This window comes from Phaenicophaeus curvirostris, chromosome 1 (assembly GCF_032191515.1).
Source record: "Phaenicophaeus curvirostris isolate KB17595 chromosome 1, BPBGC_Pcur_1.0, whole genome shotgun sequence".
NCBI lineage: Eukaryota > Metazoa > Chordata > Aves > Cuculiformes > Cuculidae > Phaenicophaeus > Phaenicophaeus curvirostris.
This window is the reverse complement of record NC_091392.1, coordinates 10,627,635-10,651,231: the sequence shown is the minus strand read 5'-3', so window position 1 is coordinate 10,651,231 and position 23,597 is coordinate 10,627,635. Positions and strand designations below refer to the sequence as shown.

The following is a 23,597-nucleotide window of genomic DNA, read 5'->3' as shown; positions in this document are numbered from 1 at the left end:
TAGTACAGTGCTGATCTAAAGCTCACTTATGCAACTAAAAGATATTCAGAGACTCAAGAGTGCTTTACCTAAAAATGCAAATTATAATAATAACAGAGAAGAATCATATTTTCTGAAAATAAAATGAGATGGAAATATTCATGTCTCCGTAAAGAAAATGCTAAGATTAGCAACTTTTTCTATGAATTTAGTCTAAGCTTTATCACATTTTTAAGGAAGACCGGCCATCTTTTCCTTACTGAAAAACAAAATGAACCTTTCAAAACCTTTTGACAGCTTAACGAACTCAAATAAAAAAGCAAAAAGTTACATGAAATGGAATAATGTTCTGCAATTTGCTCTCTTGCTGAAAACAGCACTGGGGGAGCTATTTCCTGATGCTTATCATTTTTCTGTCTAGGAAATAAAGATATAGGCTGCCCCAGGATTCTTCCTGAAAAAGCATTAATCTAAGACAAAGGGGAAGAATTATGATGTCTTTATCCATTAATATAATACAAGCCATCAGCTCAGAGCAGCTGTCTAGTTTTGATTTTACTAAATGAACTTTTTCCTAATGACTTAAACTGAGTTGGCACATCATTCACCAGAACATTTAAATAGAGCATAACCCCCAGGACATTTATCAGTATACAGTTAGCAGGCACAGAAAACACTGCATATTGTTGCACAACCAGTATTGTCTATGACCTTAGACTAAAATATCTGAAAGGCCCTTTGTGATCTGATGGGATAAGGCTCTTAAAACTTTCCAGAAATGAGAAAACAGATTTTTTGAGACCAGTGTATGTCACACTTGCACCTTAAGTATCACTGCTTAGGAATGCACAGGTTAAATTCACCAGTATTTTATGAGCCTGAAGTCATGGTTAGTACATGTTCAATTGTGGACTTTTAGTGTCCATCAAGATTAACCCATCTATTAGAATTCCATCTGAAAATCCATCCTTGAAATACATTCCCTGAGACTTGTAAAATCTGCATACAATGTACTCACTTTAGTCTGCATTATGAGTAGTTAAGTAAAATAGTAAATATATATTAAAATACTGACCAACACTGCTATATCTTCATGTAACTTTCAGTCTTTCCACTAACATCCAATAAAAGGCTACACCCTACCAAAGCCATCCCCCCTTATCAACCCATACCTTGGACAGTCTTCATAAACAGAGAGTTATCTGAATGTATGCATCTGGATTCATTTGAAAACATCAGATAAAATGTAATTTACACTGCTAGTGTGACAAGAACTCTTGGCAATCTCCACTGAGAAGTGAATATTTTTTTTGTTATATTTTTTCATATAAAGATAAATTCAACACCTTAACTATATTCTCCAAAGCATACAGATGGTGATTCAGAGAGAATTCAGGCTGAAGAATAGCGTTTCTAACACCAGCATATTCTCCTAAAACAGCAGATACTGACAAAGGTATTCATTTAAAATTAGATCAATTTTCTAAAGGCTTAGAAAATAAGACTAGCTCGTTAGCTAACATAAATGACTGACTGAAAACCATCACACAAACATTCAGCTACAATTCATCTGGTATCATTACCTTCAAGAAGATGACAGTGTGACTTACTTATATTTTAAGTTATAATCTAACTTTTTTAAATTCTGAACTAAAATGTACAGAAATATAGGTGGAGATTTCATTTTGTCTGTGTAACAGAAGACAGTTTGAGAAATAATCCAGCTGTATTTTTCTGCAAAATCTGAGAGCTACAAATGTGTATTAACTTTCACACCACCTGACAAGCAAGCACATTATTTCCTTAAGGTCAACATCAGCTGCCTAGAAGAACACACTTCAGAATCATGTCCCTTAGAACAAATACAGTGTGGCAAATCTTTCAGGAACATGAAGTGGAAAAAATATTACTAACTTAAACACAGAATACTGATGTTTCAAACTTTCCCTAATATTTCCAGAAACACCAAAAGGCTCTTTATGATAAAAGTTGAGGTTTTTTAAACTGAAATATAAACCAGAACAACACTTTTAATATTTTTTTCCTTTCTTTCTTTTTATGGAAAGACTACTCAAAACTTCTGGTTGAAACAGAGTAAGAGAAAGGATCTGAAGACAAATCTTTCCAAATCACTCTTCAGAGGATGTTTTTCTGTTAAGACTTGAGCAACTGAGCCTTGCACTCAGGTCTACCATAGCTTTTCTGTAATTTTCTGGATTGCAACAAAGTTCACACTGTCCTTTTATGGCCAAATCCATAATAGTAAATTAGTAAGGACAATGGAAGGGAAGACATTCACCAGAACTAGAATATGAACTATTACAATAGTCACAAAATCACAAAACTGAACACAGTATTCAAAGTGCAGCCTCGCCAGTGCTAAGTACAGGTCCAGCTATGCTCCTAGCCCACAAAAGAAACTGTCAATAAGCCACTCAGCACACTACTTAGTGCCTATCTATTCCTTTTGTAGATTACTGTGAATAATAACACCTACAGCTTTTCATTTTACAGATTTACACTGTGAGTGCAAATTTTTTCATCCAATATCAATAGATGTAATATCACACAAACACTAAGAAACATAATGTTTACTGGGGAAAAAATAGTTCTATTGATTTCTATGATGTTTTCTACAACAGTAAACATAATCTGATAGTAAGTGTGTGCATAGGTAAACATAAATAAGGACTTGGCACTTAGTATCTGAAATTTCATTCATACCAAAGAAGTGCTGAATTCCCTCTTCAACCACAAGAATTACCATGACTACATTACTTATTCTCTCTAAGCTCTTTCTAGATTAACACTTTTAATTTTGAGATGGTTTTGATAGTTTCAAATCTGTTCCCTGATTTTGGTAATGTTCTGAATATTTAAGGATCTTATTAGAATCGCTATTACTAGGAAACTGAAATTCCCTTAAGGCACTTGATCTCCAATGTAACTTTAATTTACCATGATTTCATGTTTTAAAAAACTGCAAAAATAAGTAATAATGCACTTCTAATTATAAAGGAAGTAATTAGAAGGGATGAAGAAAACCAAAAAAGACTATATGGTCCATATATAAAGCATGTCATAAAGCCATTTGGTGAAACTCGCTTATGCCTTACTAAAAAAAGCCATTATATAGTCTAAGATTAAAGTAAAAATGAAATGGAGAAACACATGACTACATATTCTCCCATAAAACTAAAAATTAAGATAAAGGATTTTCAGATTTACCATTTATTTATATAACCTTTTGTTTAAAACATGGTTCATTGAATGTCTTGAAGACATCAGTCTCACTGTGTTTCATTGTTGCATACTAATATATTTGAACTATGTCAACACTATAGCGTTCTCTGTTGCATACATTAGACTTAGTCATGTTGTCCTTTGCTGATTTTCATGTTTGGCATATGGTTAGATTTGATATTTTATAAATTATTAATTGACTTGATTTTGATCCTACTTCTGCTATTTGCATTATGGAGATATAGGCCTGGCTGTATTGCAAGCATGAGTAAGGGATGTTCTTCTGCTATTTCTGCACACACAGGGTAGAAATCCTCAGTTTTGTTGATTACATGCAAAATCATTTCATGCCACACAGAGCTTGTCACAGGATAAAGCCTAAATGAAGTGTTCCTCAGGAATGGGAGACCTTGGCTACATCTGCTCACTTTTAGTCCATAAGATGTTTTCAGGGGCATAAGTGAGTGTCGTGGAGGAAGCCTTCCTGAAAGTCCTGCTGAATGAGACCTCAGTTACACCGGCCCTGCTCCACTGGTTCGGTATGATTATGCAAGGAATAGAGAGCCGCAGATGAATTATTAACAGATGTACATCCTTGTAGCACATTTGGTGAAAGAGACTAAAACTGATAGTAAGACAGGTAACAAATGCCAATTATCATATCCCAGACAGCATCAACTTTTTCTGACTCAAAGCTCATTGCCTTCCCATCCCAGAGGGTTACTAGGTAGCCAGCCTCAGCACAGCATACATTAGGTTAGGAAAACAAATACTTGTCAAAGTTGATTTTTACCTTGCCATCTCTCAGGACAACATTCATGTGCATATTCAAAACATCCATAGATAAAGAATACTCAGTTCCCTGTGCCAGATTCAACGAAGTCTGGAGCCCAATCTGAGCTGCAACATCCAGTTTATACTTGGTCCTCAGATTCATTTCAGATTTTCTCTAATCTACTTGTGAACTTGTGTAAACAAACATGCATTCAGATACGCAATAGCCAGAACTAGTTGGGAAAAGTTATATTCCTCAGCTTATTATTCAGAAAGAAGTCATGTGAATTTTGGTGTAGCAGCAGCACATTTTCAAAATTACTTTGTTATTTTTCACTAAAAGGTAAAAGGTGAAAAGCAGTAGCTAAAAATAACAAACAGCCGTAACTTTAAAAGCCCCTAACGTTAATTGGCATGAATTGTTTTGCACTACTATACTCTGGACTCAGGATATTTGTATCATAATGATGCCTAACGTCCCCCCAGGAGAAACACTGTTTCTGATCAGATCCATGCTACCACAGATGATGTTCAGCGAAGACTGAACACAGCCATTTCTTAACTATTTTACTCAGATAATAATTTAAAATTTACAAGAGCTTAAATTATCTTCAGGTAAAATCTAACTAACCATACAGCTCTGTGCAATGTCCTCTGTAACTTTAGCACCATCACCACGCAGAAAGGAGAGGATAATCATCTCTCAGAGGTCTTTTCAGAATGCATTACCTATGTGGTTATGGGCAATATTGGGCTCTGTTTCAGCTCAAATCAGCTCATTTTTATGTGGGAACAGTTCATACGCAAATAAATCCATTGCTTTATTGGTCCCAATATGCCAAAAGAAATGAAAGTAATTTGAACATATAACACATACTGCAGTCTTCAACTTAAAATTAACCTCTCAAATGGCTGTGTTATCTCAGTTCAGAGGCAAATATTTCTGCTTTTGCACATATAAACTGAATTTCATCCTCAAGAAACGTGTTGCTTACATTGGTTTCGCCTCGACTAGCTACCATCCCACCAAAGAGGGCTGGAACATCAGAGTTTTAGGAAAAGTGGTAAAGAAGCAACAAAAAGTTTGATGTTGTGATTGTTGTTGGGTTTTTTTTTCCTATAACAGTGAATTCTGGAGATTTCAATTTGTATCATAAAAACACAGAGATGGCATGAACTTCAGTGTATAAGTCTGGTGGCCTTCTGGTTGCTATTCCATTAACTCAGCAGAAGTAGCACAATACCCCATAAATAGGGGGATTTTCTTGCACAATTACAACATTCAGCACATGAATTTTGAAAAATGAGCTATAATTAAATATATTGTAATAATTTCCATATCATGAGTATGGTTAGATCCTAATCATATCAGCACATGTCCTTCCCTCACAGATTTCAATGAAAAAAAGAAGAAAAACAACCCTTAAAGAGGCTTATTTCAGTGTAAAAAGTAGAACTATACAACTTCCATACTAATTTCAGTAACTCTTTTTTTTTTTTTTTAAATTGAAAGCTCCTTTAAATGTTGAGTTGTTAACAGGAACTGACAGCTATAAAATATAAAATATTTTGGAAAAAAAAAAAGTGAAGTTCTCACTTTTTCAAGGCTTTTGATCCATTTTGTATGGATTTTTAAGGCTTTCCAGCCTCTTAGTACCTGCTCCAGTAATGGCTTTCTTTGGTGAGTTCAATATCACAGCCACAACACTATTGCTTGCCATTAATGGTAACACAAGAGCAGCTGTGCACAGCAAGTCCCTCATTTGGAGAGATACCATGTTATTTTATTAAAAATTGATTTTTAAAGCTCTTCCATTATTAATTTGTCTAAGCAAAGAATGCTCCAGTTGCTGAGTGAGATCTGCTTCACTGACATCTGGAAATAGGTTTGAAGATTTTTATTACTATTTTTTTTATCAAGGTGAAGAGATAATACTAGTACTTCTCTATCCATACGTTTAACCTAAGAATTTTAAGACTTCAGGGACAATATTTTTTTTCAAGCTAATCAGTACTACAGCAGTATCTTTTCTCTGTCTGTGCATTTATCAATTTATCACCTTGTAAGCTCTAATTACATAGAAATATTCTGGTAAAATACTCGCGTAAGTGATGTAAAGAGGCTTTTCTCTAATTAATTAAAGTTCCCATAATAATGTATCTATTTTTTATATCGATAAACAAAGTAAGGCTAAATACAAGGCAAACTTACAGTAAAAAAAGGGAAAGAATTCAGCAGTTCTTATCATTGTTCTTATCATCATCTTATCACTCTTCAGCACTGGTATTACAAAGATCCCAAGAAGATTAACACACTTGCTGATGTTTAAACAATGCTATGAATATAAGTAAGAGTTAAAAGAATATAATGCCAAATGGAATCTTGAAAAAAGCCTTGGCATTAGACATATTCCCAGCTTGAATCCCTAAGCTTCAGGGGATCACCAAAAAAAGTAATTTTATCTTTCTCTACCTGTTTCTTTTATCTGCAAAAAGAGGACAGTGATACATTTATTACTTTTAAACTAGAGGGTGTTTGGGGGATGAAAATTAAGCTGTGTGTTATATGCCATGAAGCATATGTACACCTTGCAGTATAGCATAAAATAATCTATGGGTGTTTGAGAACATGAAGCCTCCTAGAACACGACTGAAGAACCTTTTAGTAAAGAAAAAACAAACCAAGGTCCAGTGCTGTCCATCTGCAAAGGCTGCCAACATGTTCTGTCCCTTCAGTCACACTTGTCTAAAGGATTTTCAGAAAACTCTGACTTGTTCTGTTTATTAGTACAGGCACAACGATAAAACTGAAGGAACAGATGAATTTAAGAAACACCTTTATGCATGATTAAAACATGCTTACATGTGCTTAAAGTAAGGATTAAAATTATGTAAGCACTCAATTCCAACACTGTAATCTTGTTCAATATCTACTCAGTCAGGTAAGGACTTCAACTTCACACATACTTTGTGACTTGAATTTAATTTCCCATAGGCCCTCATTAAGTCTCCAGATGGAAGTGGGAAGATTTGGAACATCTACGGACAGGACAGTATTTCTTTCCCAGTTTTATTTTTGCAAGGAATTGTCTGAATTCTTTGGACCTTTACCAAGTGTGGCACATTCCCGCCTTTGGCACAGTACAGACTAAATACTGTCAAACTAAGTCTAGGTTCAACATTTCTTCATAGAAGATGTTGAATCTATTCATGCATTATCATGCTACTGTTACTGTTAAATAAAACCCACTAATTGGAGTCAGATACTATCTGTATCAGTGCTCCCCTTTCTTGTATTACCATTGGCAAATATTTATTTTACTTTCCCAAGAGAGCTGAGTTGGTGTTGCTGATCAAACAGGTTTTTTATTAAATATTCATCTTGATCAAGAATGTGTTTTCATTAGAGCAATCCTTTCCAGCCAAACTTTCTTAAATATATTTATTGCTACAACTAAAGAGACTTCTACATCATATTTAACTGCAAATACAAGTCTGCTGCCTGCAGTCCAAAACAAAATGCATCGCTTACTAGGGAGCGTAGCCTTACCAAGAAAGAAAAAAATGAAAAGAAAGAGACAGTACCTGGCAAAAGGCACATAAATACAAAGTGTTTTTAAAACTTGTTACTTTAGTAATTGCTGCAGTGAAAATAATATGCTTCCTATTGCAGAATTTTAATGAAATATTGATTAACAATTATAATCCTCATTATCTCTATAATTAAGAAGGATTTCAAGTTTAAAAGAGGAACTGGCTTGTTTATACCTACAGTTCCAAGTAGGCTGCCAAAAATTTGATATTAAATACGTGCTTTCTAAAACCCAGAAGTAAAATTAGCTGGATAGATGCCTCACGAAATGTAAGTACCTTAATATCTGTCAAAACATACTAAACTATTTTAATTAAATTAATTTAGTTTTGTGTAACAGATTTGTCCACTGCTCTGTGGTTAATTATAAATTAAATCTGAAGTCTGATCTATATTAAAGTACCTTTCTGTCTACACGGAGTCAACAAAGCTCAAAAAAACTCCTGCTACCAAAGCAATATATATTTGGAAACATCACAATAAATAAATAAATAAATAAATAAATAAATAAATAAATAAATAAATAAATAAATTATATTACAGATTCTAAGTGGCCTTGATTGAGCAGGAGGGTTGGTCCAAGAAACAGAAGTTCCTTCCAACCTGAATAATTCTGTGATTCTGTTTATTGTCACTTATTCTTACCTTTTAAAAAGGCATCAGTTATTCTGTGTTAGATAATCCACATCTGGTGAATAAGACAGATCCTTCATCCATTTCAGGTGTTTGTCTGAAGTACCTTATCCTCTCATGATGACCATATTTCCTTTTTCTTTCAAAGTGTTCCAGAAATAAAAGCTTTGGATGTTAAAATACTAGGTTGTTACATTTGGAATTTTATGTCTTTGCAAGTATAAATTGGAATGAAATAAATTAATTTCAATAAGCTTGCTAGAATGTGGCCAGATTACAGCTTTTATTTTGAAACAAAAACTCTATATCTGGCCTAGAATTAGGTAAGATATCATCTTAAAATGACATCTTAAAATCTAGTATCAGTTCCTCAAGAAGTATAAACTCAAAAATTAGGCAGGATGATGTAAGATGCAAGGATTAGTTCTACTGAAAAGGTGCTTCAACATTTATAATAATCGTGCTCTCTTGCCATCTCACAGAAAATCCAGATTTAAAACTTGGTGGATCACAATTTTCCAAATGAAAGTCTTCTGATTTTATTTACTGTTTCAAAAAAATTGCCTTTCTGAATTCCATAATATACAATTTCAGGACAGTTTGCTGAACTCCATCCACCCAAATATATTTCAGCTTTCTTTCATGGTAGCAGTGAAAACTGAATCTCACTCTTGAGTTATATATAAATAATGGGAAGCTATTCTCTTGCAGGACAAAGACTAGAAACTTCCACAAATATTTTTCAACCTGGTGGATTTTGTAAAGAAACTACAATTGAAAATACGCATTCAAGACAAGAGTGACTAGACAAAAACAAAAAGGAAAGAAGTTATTCATATGCCCAGTCCTGTCTTGCCTAATTTTTTTTTTCCAAACTGAACATTAAGAAACAGGAAGGGTTTTCTTATACAAGTCACATGTGGGAGATGTTCAGAAAAGCTAGTTGTGTTTTCCTATTGGAAAGAAGAACAGAAGTTGTAAGTAATTTCCTCAAATGCCACCATGTAAATCAAGATTTTTTGTTTTCTGAGACGACTCAAGATATCCTCTGAGCATGTATTGGACAGCAGTACAGGATAATGACCTCAAGATTCCTCAGGCTGCAAGTCAGACAGGACTATAGACAGAAGAATTTAGTGTCTAACAGAATGCAATAACAGAATTCACTATGTATCTTTATGTACGAGGGGAATGGCTATAAATTGGAAAGGGAAAGATTCAGACTAGACATTAGGAGAAAATTCTTCACTATGAAGGTGCTGAGGCACTGGAACAGGTTGCCCAGGGAAGTTGTGGCTGCCCCATCCCTGGAGGTGCTCAAGGCCAGGTTGGATGGGGTCTTGGGCAGCGTGATCTGAGATGTCCCTGCCCATGGCAGGGGGGTTGGAACTGGATGATCTTTAAGGTCCCTTCCAACCCAAACAACAGAGAATTGGTACCATGAAGAGTTGTCCCTCTCCACTATCCATCAGCTATTTACACATACTTGTAAGATCCCTCTGAGTCTTGCTTTCTCCAGGCTGCAAGACAGGTGTCTCAGTCTCTCCTCCTATGAAAGATGTGCCAAGTCAGTTAGTCCCTGTCACTCATGTACTGGGGGTGCAGAATTGGATCTTTCACTTCAGATGTGTCTCACCAGTGCTAAGTCAATGGGAATGATCACCTCCTTCAACCTGCTCTGCCTAATGCATCCCAGGCTGCTGTTGACAATGTCCAATTTGTCCATGGCCCTCAGTTGTTTTTTTTTCTTGTAAAGCTGCTTCCCAGCAATTCATCCCCCTGCAGATATCGGTGTCTACAATTGTACAAGATACAGAACTTTGCACTTCCCTTTGTGGAACTCCATGAGATTCCTGTCAGTACAACTTTTCAGCCTGTTAAGATCCCCTTGAATGGCAGTACAACCATCTTCTGAATCAGCCACTCCCAATTTTGTATTACCTATAGACTTGCTAAGGGTGAACCCTGTCCCATCATCCAGGTCACTAATAAAGGCATTGAATTGCATTGGCCACAGTATTAAATCCTAGGGTACACCACTTTTCACTGGTCTCTTGCTGGACTTCATGCCACTTCTCATAACCCTTCAAGACCAGCAATTCAGATAGATTTTAGTCCACATCACTGTCTATTTGTCTAAACTACTTCATCAGTTTGTCCATGAGGATGTTAAGGGAAGCAATGTTAAAATACTTACTCTTAAAATCAAGACAAATAACATCACTACATATCCCTCTTCTACCTCCATCAAGCTGGGGTTGTTTAGCCTGGAGAAGAGGAGGCTGAGGGGAGACCTCATTGCTCTCTACAACTACCTGAAAGGACGTTGTAGAGAGGAGGGTGATGGCCTCTTCTCCCAAGTGACAGGGGACAGGACAAGAGAGAATGGCCTCAAGCTCCGCCAGGGGAGGTTTAGGCTGGATATTAGGAAAAAATTCTTCACAGAAAGGGTCATTGGTTACTGGAACAGGCTACCCAGGGAGGTGGTTGATTCACCTTCCCTGGAGGTGTTTAAGGCATGGGTGGATGAGGTGCTAAGGGGCATGGTTTGGTGTTTGATAGGAATGGTTGGACTCGATGATCCAGTGGGTCTCTTCCAACCTGGTTATTCTATGATTCTATGATTCTATGATTCTGTCATGTCATCACAGACAATTATCAGGCTGATTAGGCATGATTTCCCTTTTAATTGATGCTGACCACTCCCAATAACCTATTTGTCCTTACTATGCTTCTAAACAGTTTCCAAGAAGCTTTGCTCCATCACTTTCCCAGAGACTAAGGTTAGCCTGACATTTTGTAGCCCCCCAGATTCTCCTTCTTACTCCTTCTTGAAGACAGAAGTGACACTTGTTTCCTCAGGAAAAAAAAAGGAAACTCGGGAAGCTCTGCCAGTTTCCATGACCTTTCAATGATAATCTTTGAAAACTTTCCATCATCTTCCAACAGTCCTGGAAGACTGGGGAAGTCCCACTGGACAGGAGGCTGGCTGATGTTGTGCCCATCTACAAGAAGGGTCACAGGGAGGACCCAGGAAACTACAGGCCTGTCAGTCTGACCTCAGTGCCAGGGAAAGTCATGGAGCAGGTGATCTTGAGTGCTATCATGAAGCACATGCAAGAGAACCAGGTGATCAGGCCCAGTCAACATGGATTCACAAAAGGCAGGTCTTGCCAAACTAACCTCATCGCCTTCTATGACAAAGTGACTCGGCTGCTGGATGAGGGAAAGGCTGTGGATGTATCTTCCTGGACTTCAGTAAAGCCTTTGACACAGTTTCTCACAGCATTCTGCTTCGGAAACTGTCAGCCTCTGGCCTGGACAGGCGCACACTCTCCTGGGTGGAAAACTGGTTGGCTGGCCGGGCCCAGAGAGTGGTGGGAAATGGTGTGAAATCCAGCTGGAGGCCAGTGACAAGTGGGGTTCCCCAGGGCTCAGTGCTGGGTCCAGCCCTGTTCAATGTCTATCAATGACCTGGATGAAGGCATCGAGTGCACCCTTAGCAAGTTTGCGGATGACACTAAGCTGGGTGGAAGTGTCGATCTGCTGGAGGGTAGGGAGGCTCTGCAAAGGGATCTGAACAGGCTGGACCGCTGGGCTGAGTCCAATGGCATGAGGTTTAACAAGGCCAAATGCCGGGTCCTGCACTTGGGGCACAACAACCCTGTGCAGTGCTACAAACTAGGAGAAGTCTGTCAAGAAAGCTGCCTGGAGGAGAGGGACCTGGGGGTGTTGGTTGACAGCCGACTGAATATGAGCCAGCAGTGTGCCCAGGTGGCCAAGAAGGCCAGTGGTATCTTGGCTTGGATCAGAAACGGTGTGACCAGCAGGTCCAGGGAGGTTCTTCTTCCTCTGTACTCGGCACTGGTGAGACCGCTCCTCGAATCCTGTGTTCATTTCTGGGCCCCTCACCACAAGAAGGATGTTGAGGCTCTGGAGCGAGTCCAGAGAAGAGCAACCAAGCTGGTGAGGGGGCTGGAGAACAGGCGTTATGAGGAACGGCTGAGAGAGCTGGGGTTGTTTCGCCTGGAGAAGAGGAGGCTGAGGGGAGACCTCATTGCTCTCTATAACTACCTGAAAGGAGGTTGTAGAGAGGAGGGTGCTGGCCTCTTTCCCAAGTGACAGGGGACAGGACAAGAGGGAATGGCCTCAAGCTCCACCAGGGGACATTTAGTCTGGACATTAGGAAAAAATTTTCACAGAAAGGGTCATTGGGCACAGGAACAGGCTGCCCAGGGAGATGGTTGAGTCACCTTCCCTGGAGGTGTTTAAGGCACGGGTGGATGAGGTGCTGAGGGGCATGGTTTAGTGTTTGATAGGAATGGTTGGACTCGATGATCCAGTGGGTCTCTTCCAACATGTTTATTCTATGATTCTATGATTCTTTGATAATCAAGGATGGCCTTGTAACGACATCCATCAGTCCCCTCAATACTTGTGGATGCATCCCATCACATGACAAGCCCTTGTACACGTCCAGCTTGTTTAAATGTTCCCTAGCTTGATTCTTCCTCTCTGAGGGCAGGTCAGCCTTGCTTCATAATTTTCCTGTGATCCCAGAGGTCTGCAATTACTGAGGGCTGGTCTTAGGAGTAAGGACTGAGGCAAAGAAGGTAATAAGAACCATGGCCTTTTCCATGCCTTTTGTAAACAAGTCCCCTGTATTGATTCTGATACAACTCCACAAATCTATGTAAAAAGGACAATGCATTTTTACAATGCTGATATCATCTCTTCAAAGAAAGAAAGACTAATTTGTGGTATATAACTTTAAATGTAAGAATTAGCATACATTGCATCCTTCCTAAAACTTCCACTCATTTTACTTGTCTATTCTTCTGAGCTCTTTTATTAAATTACTATTTACTTATTCTTGAGTTGTTCAGAGCTCATAGAATCACTAATAAAAATCTCAGAATTGTTCTTGGCACCTTCATATCAAAACGGATAGTCACCAGCACTGTAATAGAGCTTAACATTTATCTTCACAAATATGCTGCCATTGAAACTAATGAAAATATTGATAAAAGTATCCTCACTAATCTTTCAAATTATTTTAGGCAAGACACATTTTCCTAAATAATTAAAGAAGAAAAAGTTCAGTATCAGGAAACTGATATTAACTCTTTAAATCAAGCTGATTAAAATTCTAACTGAAAGAAGTGAAAAAGCAGGTTTTAGGCTCATGAAGGTATAATGCATCTTTGGTTCTTCTCTGCCACTTCTGTCTTGATGTTTGAGAATGAGAGCTGAACTGAGCATCTTCTAGGGAAAAATTATTAATAAAGAAAATGAAGCATTATATTAATCTATAAAGAGAGAAACTGACCTCAAAGCAATCTCTAATGTTTCTATAGATGCAGCTCGTAAACACAGGAAGTTGCTGTACAGTTCCCTTTTATGTCTGGTGCTGGTTCTGTCACTACTGTAAATTTCAACATATATGTGTATTTATTTATATATTTCTAATACTCAGCTTTCTTGAACATCTGTATCTATCCATCTACAGAAATATCTTCCTAAATCTGGCTGCTCTGGATTAAATATTTTTTCCTTCTTCAAAACAAAATCAAAAGCAACACCACATAGAATCCAGTTTTCTCCTCAGTAAAAATGAAAGTGAATACTTAGGTACCATTACTTCCTATACCTGATGCTGTTAGTTATTTTTGTAAAATAGAGTTACCCATTCATATTCTACTGCATTTAATTACTAATTAAATGAAATCGTGCATGTGATGCTAGAGGAGTGTACAACAGTACTAAAAATAAAGAATATATGTAGGAAAATGGGATATATGTAGTAGAAAAATAATCTTAGATTTCACACATACTTTCCATCCATAGGGTGACCCATAGAAAGATCCCTTCAAGCTGCTGGTTACTATGGTGACAAGGATAGCCCAAAAGCCTAATTATGACAGAAGTGATGTATCGTCTAGCCCATTACTCAAGGCAGTGAGATACTATCAGACAAAAACATTAGACCAAGAAACCTTTGATTGAAGACCTCCTCTATTGCTTAGAGGTGCCAAAGATTGTTCTTTGCAAAGGAGGGAAAAGTGAGTGGATATATTTCAGATACTACAGAGCAGACTCATTTATGCATTTTAATTTTCAATTTTGATACTTCCAAATTCTTTCAAAAATATCATCACTATAGAGAAATTCATCACTTCAAAGCAGACGTACCAAAGGCAAATATGATGAAGAGATGTTTTACAATTTATAATATTATTTTCAAAAGCCAAATATGAAAAACATCCCTTCTAGTATATGAGTCAATTTCATTTTCAGAATATTTGAGTGTCAGCAAACTGAGACAAAGAGTTTACAAAAAGAGAAAGATGGAAAACCTGGCACAAAGACCTTTCTAAAAACCTGAAACCCAAAGGGTTTACTGATTTTAGCTATAAATGGAAAGAAATGGGAAGGAGACAACACACAGAACAATGCACATACCATTTAATCACTATCAGACTGCTCCAGGATACTGTGTGCATGCAAAATTAAAGAACTGGAGAGTTACCCAGGTATTTATGAAGTTACATTCTGACAGAATTAAGCAGCTAATAAGTACTTAGGCACCTAGCTACGGAATAAGCAAGAGGTGTGAGGATCTGAGTTTTATACTAAATTTGAATTTGTATTTAGATGGAGGTGGTTGATTCACCATCCCTGGAGGTGTTAAAAGACAGGTAAAACTCAGGGACATGGTTTAGGGGCAGATAGGAATGGTTGGACTCAACGATCCAAGAGGTCTTTTCCAACCTGGTGATTCTACAATTCTATGATTCTATATATAAGCAACATATCCACCTGTAAAACTGGGAAAACAAGTTTCTCTTATTTTATAGAGGTGCTCTAGGGAAGGATACAGAGAGACTCTGAGTCTACTGTGTTGTGCTGGTAGACAACTGGAATAGACAGTTAGCTAGACATAAGAATTAATTTTTCAGTGTATTCTTAAAAATGGTTTTCCTAGAAAATAGCACAGAGACGTATTTAAGAAGCACTTCTTTTTCAGCACTTTGAATACATCACTATATAGTGACGACAAACGTTGACCCCAAACACCGTACTAACATACCCTAAAAAGATTGAAACAGCGCACTTAGCAATAACAGAAACATGAAATTAGCCTTTTCACTATTATGTTTTCTGCAACATATCACTGTGTTTATTTTATGTACATCTAGCATGACAAAACAAACAGATTCAAGTGCAATGAAATATTCTTCCTATAAACTAGCCTAAGGCAGTTTCTCTGCCTGTGCTAGCAATTGTACTAATAATACAGTAACAACTTTAGAATAATACCCTTCACCCTCAGAAACACAATCAATCTTGTATAAACAGACCAGAAAGGATGTCACAGTTCTTCCTCAGCCAGTTGCAGGCAAGAGACAAGGCACTGCACGCAACTGTCTTGTGTGTAGTGGACACATTATTCTATCATTGATAACAGCATCACTTTACAAGAACAGTAGCAGCACAGGCAGTATACATTGCCATAAAAAAGCCTTTCAATGAGCAAGTACACATCAAAAAAATCAAATCAAGCTACTGATGATCTAAATTCAGTAAAACATACATTTATTTGAATTAATTAGTGTGATCTAGTAGTGGGATTCTTTGACAGGTGGCACAGATGCTGATGAAATAACCAAATTTTATTCATTGACCTTAGTTCTAATAGGAAAGACATAATTCTCAGATTGTGGGTTCTGCGGGACACAAACATAAAATGGTACAATTGTACCTTCACTGACTTCAGTCATAAGATTATCTGTCTAGTCAGCAAGTCACTATTTTCAAAACTAGAAGGATACAAAAATCTCACTGGCAAGAATTCAAAATATTATTTACACAACATGTAGAAAACAAACACAAAAATAAAATTGAACACTTCTGCTTTTCTGTCCCTTTTACCACAGGAAATACTAGTTATGTATTTCACCCCCAGTTTCTTCTCCCTCATACCATATGTCAGAATAATTTCAAAGTCCTTGAGTTACTTCTGATACACAGAAACTACACCTATGCCAGGCAGTAATTGTTAGTTATCTTTTATTGCTAGTAAATAATTCAGAGTATTTTTAAGGCAATATGTGGCACAGGATAGTTTTTTAAGGAAACTTCAGTTACCTGGGTAATACCTAGCGAGGCCAGTTGCACTACCGAAAACTTGCCATAATAAAGTGGGGTCTTCTTCTCTGTTCCGCTTGAATACATCATCCAGCGCTGCAGTCCAGTTAAGTTCATTTAACACTATTGTTGCTGTCAAAGACAAAACATATTTGGTAGTACAAAGTTACACTCTGATGCAAACAATAATGCCTATAAAAAGCAAACAACTATTGCAGAAAGTAATAACATTTCTTTTAAATAACCAGCAAAGTAAATTTAAAAACACACTCCTCTTCCTTGGAATTTTGTTTAAGTTCCTCATGCTCTCTTCTGCCTATTGCATTATTTGTATGCAATGACCATTGGTTTATTTGGATAATCAGTATCTTCTACAAATATGTTGTTTCTGATACTTCATTATAAGTGCAGTTCCCAGTAATAGAAAAATAAATGCAAGCATATAAATTTGAAGTTTCTACTAATTACAATACACTGCAATAATAACAACTAGAATTCTGTTAACAAAAGTACTTGAGTCTTTTATAAAGGTAACAAAGATGGGCCCTTCCAAATGGTTGCTATATGAGGGTTATATGGGAAAAAGATAATATTATTTGAATGGTAACATTAATGTATGCACAGTAGTACCCATTATTGCATGCTATAGATCTTAATGTTATGATCTTATGATATCTTATGATCACTTACAGAAAGATCAACAATGTGAATATTAATGTTTATGAGTTGGGTCAGTTCCATGATGCACTTAAAATACAAAGAAATTCACGTTTCAACTAACCACTATGTGCCAGTTATACAGAAACTCATATTCACACAATTGCCCTGTACCAATGCTTCTTTTAATCGATCAAATATATGAAATGGATTAAATTTATAATATAATGGTATGCTCTATGCCTTTTTTTAAAAGGGAGACTTACTCTAATTGCTGAACACTGCTACAGGAACAGTGAATTGTCTACAGTCACTAGTCAATGAAATTTTACTGTGACAGTACTTCATGATATTACTTGTGATAAGTCATGCTTTTCACCTCATTTGACCAGGTGTAAATTTCAAAACAAAAATCTTACTAATGGTAAGCAATAGTAGGTATTTTAAAGCTTTTTATGAGTTTAATTGCTAATTTTAACTTGTACGTTGCCTAATGGCATTATAAGTAATGTTTCTAAAACGGAAACATCAAGTTCAGAGTGGGAAGGGAACTAGAGGGGGAAAAAAAATTGAAAACAGTTAAAGATGTAAGTATAAATTCAATGGAAGTTAACACTGTAATATGAATCCTGCTTACATTATAGAATTGCACACAAAAAAAAAATGCACATGGACAAATCAAACTGAAATAAAAACAGTTCACGCATAAGGTACATGAGTGGCACTACAGTACAAAAATTGGTACGGAGATATACATTCTAGACCTATACTACTGTGAAATACACACACAGAAATACTACTGTGAAATAAAAGAAACATTAAAATTAAAAACAGGATGAAAGTTAAGATTTGACAGCCTATTTCCAAAGAAATGTATACAGGTACTAGAGAAATGAGATCACAACATCAAATTTTATAGGCTTGTTTTAAAAGGTTAAGGAGAAAATTGCTACAGCATGTGTTTTGCAGAAAGGTTTATCTATTTTTTTCAAAGTAATTTTAAGATAATATTACTGTCTCAAGATATAGCTTGCTACAGAAATATCAAATTACATTCAGATTCTCTGTAAGCAATAAACTTGTACCACGTACCTGCCCCTTTGACATGTAGCTAATTTTAAATATATATATGCTTACTTAAAAAAGAGGAATAATTCCCCACATCACCATGAGAAGTTAAGTATCATTTTAAAATGGTTACTGTTCAATTGTCTCTTTCAGATCCAGTTTGATCTTCTGTGTAATTGAACATTAAGTACAGACTTTCTAAAGTTGTTTTTGTTTCAGATCTTACTTCCAGAAGTGGCTCCATGAAGTCATTACAAGCTCTTTCATTACTCAGACAAGAATTTCCTTTCATGCTTGATTTTTTTATTTTTTATAATTATATATATTTTTATTTTTTTCATGTTACTGTTTCCTCATCTGATGTACAGAGAGAGTACTTGCTCCAGTGGCAGCCTATGCTAGTGGTTCCTGGTGGCATTTAGGGCCCTGGAGCTTAGGACACTTACTTAAGGCACAGGGGAGACAATAATTCTTACCCCCTTGCCAGCTGACAAAGCATTTAGGTTTCAGGGTCCTCAGTGAATTCCCAAGCCCCATAACAATATAAATTAATGCATTTCCTTGGGTTTGTGACCTGACTTAAAATTGCTACAATCTCTACCCCCAAATCTGTCAGTGAATTTACCTCCTTGGGCAGACCACTGACATCCCTATTCAGCAAAACATTTAATCAGGAAAAAAATAGTTTTAAGGTAGTCGTGCTCATAATTTCTTTTCTACATCTGCGATTATGCACCTTATGAAAAAGAACTCTTCATATATGAAATGTGATACAATTCTAAAGACAGGATTTCCTTAAAATATTAAACTTCCTAACAAATTATATTCAGCAAAGATACATTAAACACATTTCTATACATTTATAAATACAACTGCAGTGTTTAGTATCATGCAAAAAATGTTAAAGATTTATATATATATTTGAATTTGTATATTTACACACACACCTGCACATACACACTCATATATATATACACACACACACAATGATTTATTAAATATACATGCACATAATAAAAAAAAGAAACAAAGAAGACAAAGTAAAGTAATTAAGTACTGAAGTGTTGAATTGATGTATCGGAGCTAAAAATTTAAAAATTTTATTAGATATGTTGAGATTAGGCTGTATAACAGAAATTATCACTTACTAGATCTTATTTGTAACATTTGTGGAGAAATGATGCTTTAGAGTCAGAGAAAAGGGTTTTATGGTCTTATTTATGTCCCACTTTCCCCTTCCTCCTTCTCTTCTACAACTTTCTTCCAGAGACAAACACAAAACCCTAAAAAAATTCCAAGAACTTGCAGGGGGGAAAAAAAACCCACAGGAATTTGGGATTAAAAGAAAAAAAGAAAAATAATGGAGAATTCAAGATGAGCAATAAAAGCAGAGCACCCAAACACATGTAAAATGAAATAAATGTGGGAAGAGACTACTAATAATATCATAGAATCATAGAATCATGGAATGGTTCGAGTTGGAAGGGACCTTAAAGATCATCTAATTCCAATCTCCCTGTGATGGGCAGGGAAATCCCACTAGATCAGGCTGCCCAAGGCCCCATCCAACCTGGACTCGAACACCTCCAGGGATGGGACATCCTTAGCTTCCCTTGGCAACCTGTTCCAGTGCCTCACCACCCCTCATAGTGAAGAATTTTGTCCTTATGTCTAGTCTAAATCTTTCCCCCTTCAATTTATAGCCATTCCCTCTTATCCTATCGCTACGTGCCTTTGTAAATAGTACCTCCCCATCTTTCTTGTAGGCCTCCTTCATGTACTGGAAGGTCTCCTCGGATCCTTCTCTTCTCCAGGCTGAACAAGCCCAACTCTCTCAGCCTGTCATTGTATGGGAGGTGCTCCAGTCCTATGATCATCTTTGTAACCCTCCTCCGGACCCAGTCTAACCAATATCCTTCTTATGCTGAGGATTCCAGACTTGGACATAGCACTCCAGGTTGAGTCTCACAAGAAAGGAACAGAAGGGCGGAATCATCTCCCTCGACCTGCTGGCCATGCTTCTTTTGATGCAGCCCAGGATCCAGTTGGCCTTCCAGGCTGTGAGTGCACATTGCCAGTTCATGTCAAGCTTCTCGTCAATCAGCAACTACAAGTCCCTGTAGGGCTGCTCTCAATCGCATCATCCTCCATCCCATATTGAAACTGTGGATATGTAACATACCTCTTCTCAATTGGTGAAAACCATAACTTCCTGCACTACAGAAATTCATCATTAAATACTCAAGTCTCGCTTCAGAAATAAATCTGAACAGCATACGTGTCACATGTATCACCTTCCTCTTAAGTAACTTTCTCATTATGACAACAACAATTCGCGCTTGGAACAGAGTTTATTTGGTGGGACTGATATGTAGCTAGTTGATTGCACAATCATCACAACAATAATTTCTGGAGTTGTTTCCTATTTGTAATTCAAATTTGGTCCCTTTATTCAAGGTTAGTTTACTTGATACAGAATGCAACTATATTTGTGTTAACTGATCTAGTAATCAGTATATAAGGAACAGGGTGATGGGTATTTAATCTTTAAACATTTATTTCTCTAAGTGTATTTTAAACAACTTAGATATTCTTTTATTTCTGTTTAAGAATACACTGTGGACTTCAAAAGGCAAGCTGTAAATCAAGTTGCCTACTTTTTTTCTTTTTTTTTTTTTAAAGCAATACCTCTAGTAAAAGACAATTTCAAGCCAATACCTCTAAATTCTGTTTTAAAGCCTACAGCAACGTATTTGAAACTTGTCAACAGAAAAAAACAAGCAAAACTTCCTGTAAACAGCAACAAAACTATTCTTCAAATGGTTTCTACTAAAATATCTCAATTTGTACATAAATATCTCAATTTGTACATAAAAAACAATGCAGCGCTACTTTCACTAGCTCATAGTAGCACCTGTCAGAAAGTGCTAATTTGAGAGACATGGATTTATATTAACTTCAGGAATATTTAGAATTTCATTTATTTTTCTGTTATTAAAAAAGTTCACTTCACTAGAATAAAACATTTAGAGATATTATAGCCAAACTACCAAGATACTCTATATCCTAGAAACACTTACTTTTCTTCTTGAGTTAACTTCCATACAGGAAAGAGGTTTTGACTTATAATTGGCAGAAAATCTAGTTGGAGACAACTCTCCTATAAGCTTATTTCCAATTCTGTTAAAAGAAGCCTTTGAAGATTACTACTTCAAAGTACTTCAGCTGCTACCTTTCACTTGAAGTGGGGAAGATGAAAAAATAAAATTTATCATCATACAATAGGAAACACCACTCTTTCTGGCTAATTCCACTGAACTCCATCCATCTTCTCCTTTTTCCCCTGTTCTTTATGACATAAGGTTTAGAAGCCTTGACAAGGAATGGATTCAATTTTCCTCTGCAAATGCAATCAATAAAAAATAGAGAACACGACCATACTCTCTTTAGAAGAAATGGAATACACTTGTGATGATTTATTCAATGTATAGGCCCTGGCCTGCATACAAGGCAGAGTATAATTTTATTTGAAGAGTCTGAGAGCTATTTACTATATCGGAAAATTTGTCAGCTGCTATTCCCTGATGTGGCAGCTACACATATGCTAGGGACAACATAAGGGTGCTCCTCAGCAGTTCATTAATCTTCTTTTAGTGTGTGAATGGTATTACAATTCCATATCCTCTTTAATGTAGTTGATTCATTGATTTCTTTAAAGATAACACCAACTAGTTATTGTTACAAATGAAATTTAAATTTGCTATCAAATATTACAGTATTTAAAAGGGGGCACAGAGGGACACTACATTTGCAAATGCATATTTTATAGATATGTGTGCAGACACAGAGGCTTCCATCTGCGCCCATGCTAATCAGACACTACAGAAACTCTACTGAAGGTATAAACAAGTCTTCTTTATGATTTATGGATTTACTAATTTTTTCAAGATTGCATTCCTTTCAGCCTGTGTTAAATTACACAGAATGTTACACACTCTCAACTGTCATTGCAAAGTTGTACTCCCATCTCATTTTACATTCAACTAAGAAGGAATGGTCTTTTTTAATTAGAGATTTTTGCACTGGCTTATGTATACTTTTATGTGCATACACACACACACACACATTTTTGCATTATTCCCAAATACAGTAATTTGAAGAACTATTCTGGTAGTAAATTGAACCCTTCCAATTTAGATGCATGTTTTAAGCCACCTACTTCTCTCTTGCAAAGTCCAGAGCAAAGGAAAGATTATGGGGGCTCCAAGCTGAACACTGTCTCCAAGGTAACTGGCCCTTGGTACAGAATCAGAAATCTGACTTTAGATAGTTAGGGCTTTCCACAGAACACCACAGCAAAGTGTCACACTCAAAACTATCATCCAAAAAAAACCTTTACAGCCGATTAGAAACCATTAATACAATGTAACAGAAAAATCTTGAGAGCTAGGGGAATTGGGGAGGTTTTTATCCATCGTCTCCACAGAGGTTAAGCAAATAAACCACAGCATGCTATAAGACAGATATGTGGATTATAGAAGTGCATATCTACAGACTGCATAATTTAAATATAATTTGCACACATGCTCCAGAGTTCCAAACTTATCAGAATAGTTAGAAACATCATAATCAATTGTACTCGGTTTGAAAACCTCCACCTGTTTACTCAAAAGTGGTTTGTTTGCTTATTTAACCATGAAAAATATTACAAACTGAATAGACTTTGTTCATTTCTATTAAAACAACGATTTACAAATGCAAGGGAAATGTATTCTTTTCATTTAAAGCACGGGAGATACAGAAAAAAGAAGTTTTATAATTTAACATATAACAACTATTATATAGTGACATTTCCAATTAGATAGGTCATTGTTTTAAGTGATGCTGGAACTTTTATATCTAAATCAATTCCAAATCTTGCTCTGAAAGTACATTTGTATTACCTATTATAAAAGAATTTTAAATTACTATGTAATGGAAAGTGTTGGGGTAAAAGCATTCAATGGTGCATAAAATGTGAAGTATTAAAATACAATCTTTAGCATATGGAACAATAATGAAATAAAATAATGAAATAAGATTGCTGAAAAAATATGCAGTAGATATTTTACTCTCTTAATTAAAAATATAAATTATGAAATGTTATGTACTTCTCTACTCTCCATTAGATATCTGATAATATGTTCCAGACATAATTCTCTCAAGAGTCACTGAAGTCTAGCATACTCTTGTGTCCATGTCAAACCAAGTCAATTATTTGTCTATGCCATACACAGTCCACTGACTGGCTTAGTTACCACATGTTGGAAGCTAGAAAACCAAGGTACAAGCTCATTAAAAAAGGAAATGTCCAGGAGAAGGAAATTAGAATAAAAATGTCAAGAAGACAAGACAGAATTAGCTCTATTATAGGTCAACAAAAAAGAGTTAATGCAGAGTCACAGACTCTTCACCACACACACATAATTTTTCAACAAGTTATTTATGTATATGAAAATACCCA

At 36.3% G+C, this 23,597-nt stretch overlaps 1 protein-coding gene across 10 annotated transcripts in view; it reads right to left on the bottom strand.

Moving 5' to 3' along the window:
• CACNA2D1 (calcium voltage-gated channel auxiliary subunit alpha2delta 1) overlaps positions 1-23,597 on the bottom strand; it is a 390,104-nt gene that overhangs the window by 103,896 nt on the left and 262,611 nt on the right. For all 10 annotated transcript variants that reach the window (XM_069875667.1, XM_069875759.1, XM_069876321.1 and 7 more), the window contains exon 7: positions 16,370-16,501. In XM_069875667.1, coding sequence (XP_069731768.1) covers positions 16,370-16,501 — 132 coding nt within the window. The remainder of the gene's footprint in view (positions 1-16,369; positions 16,502-23,597) is intronic.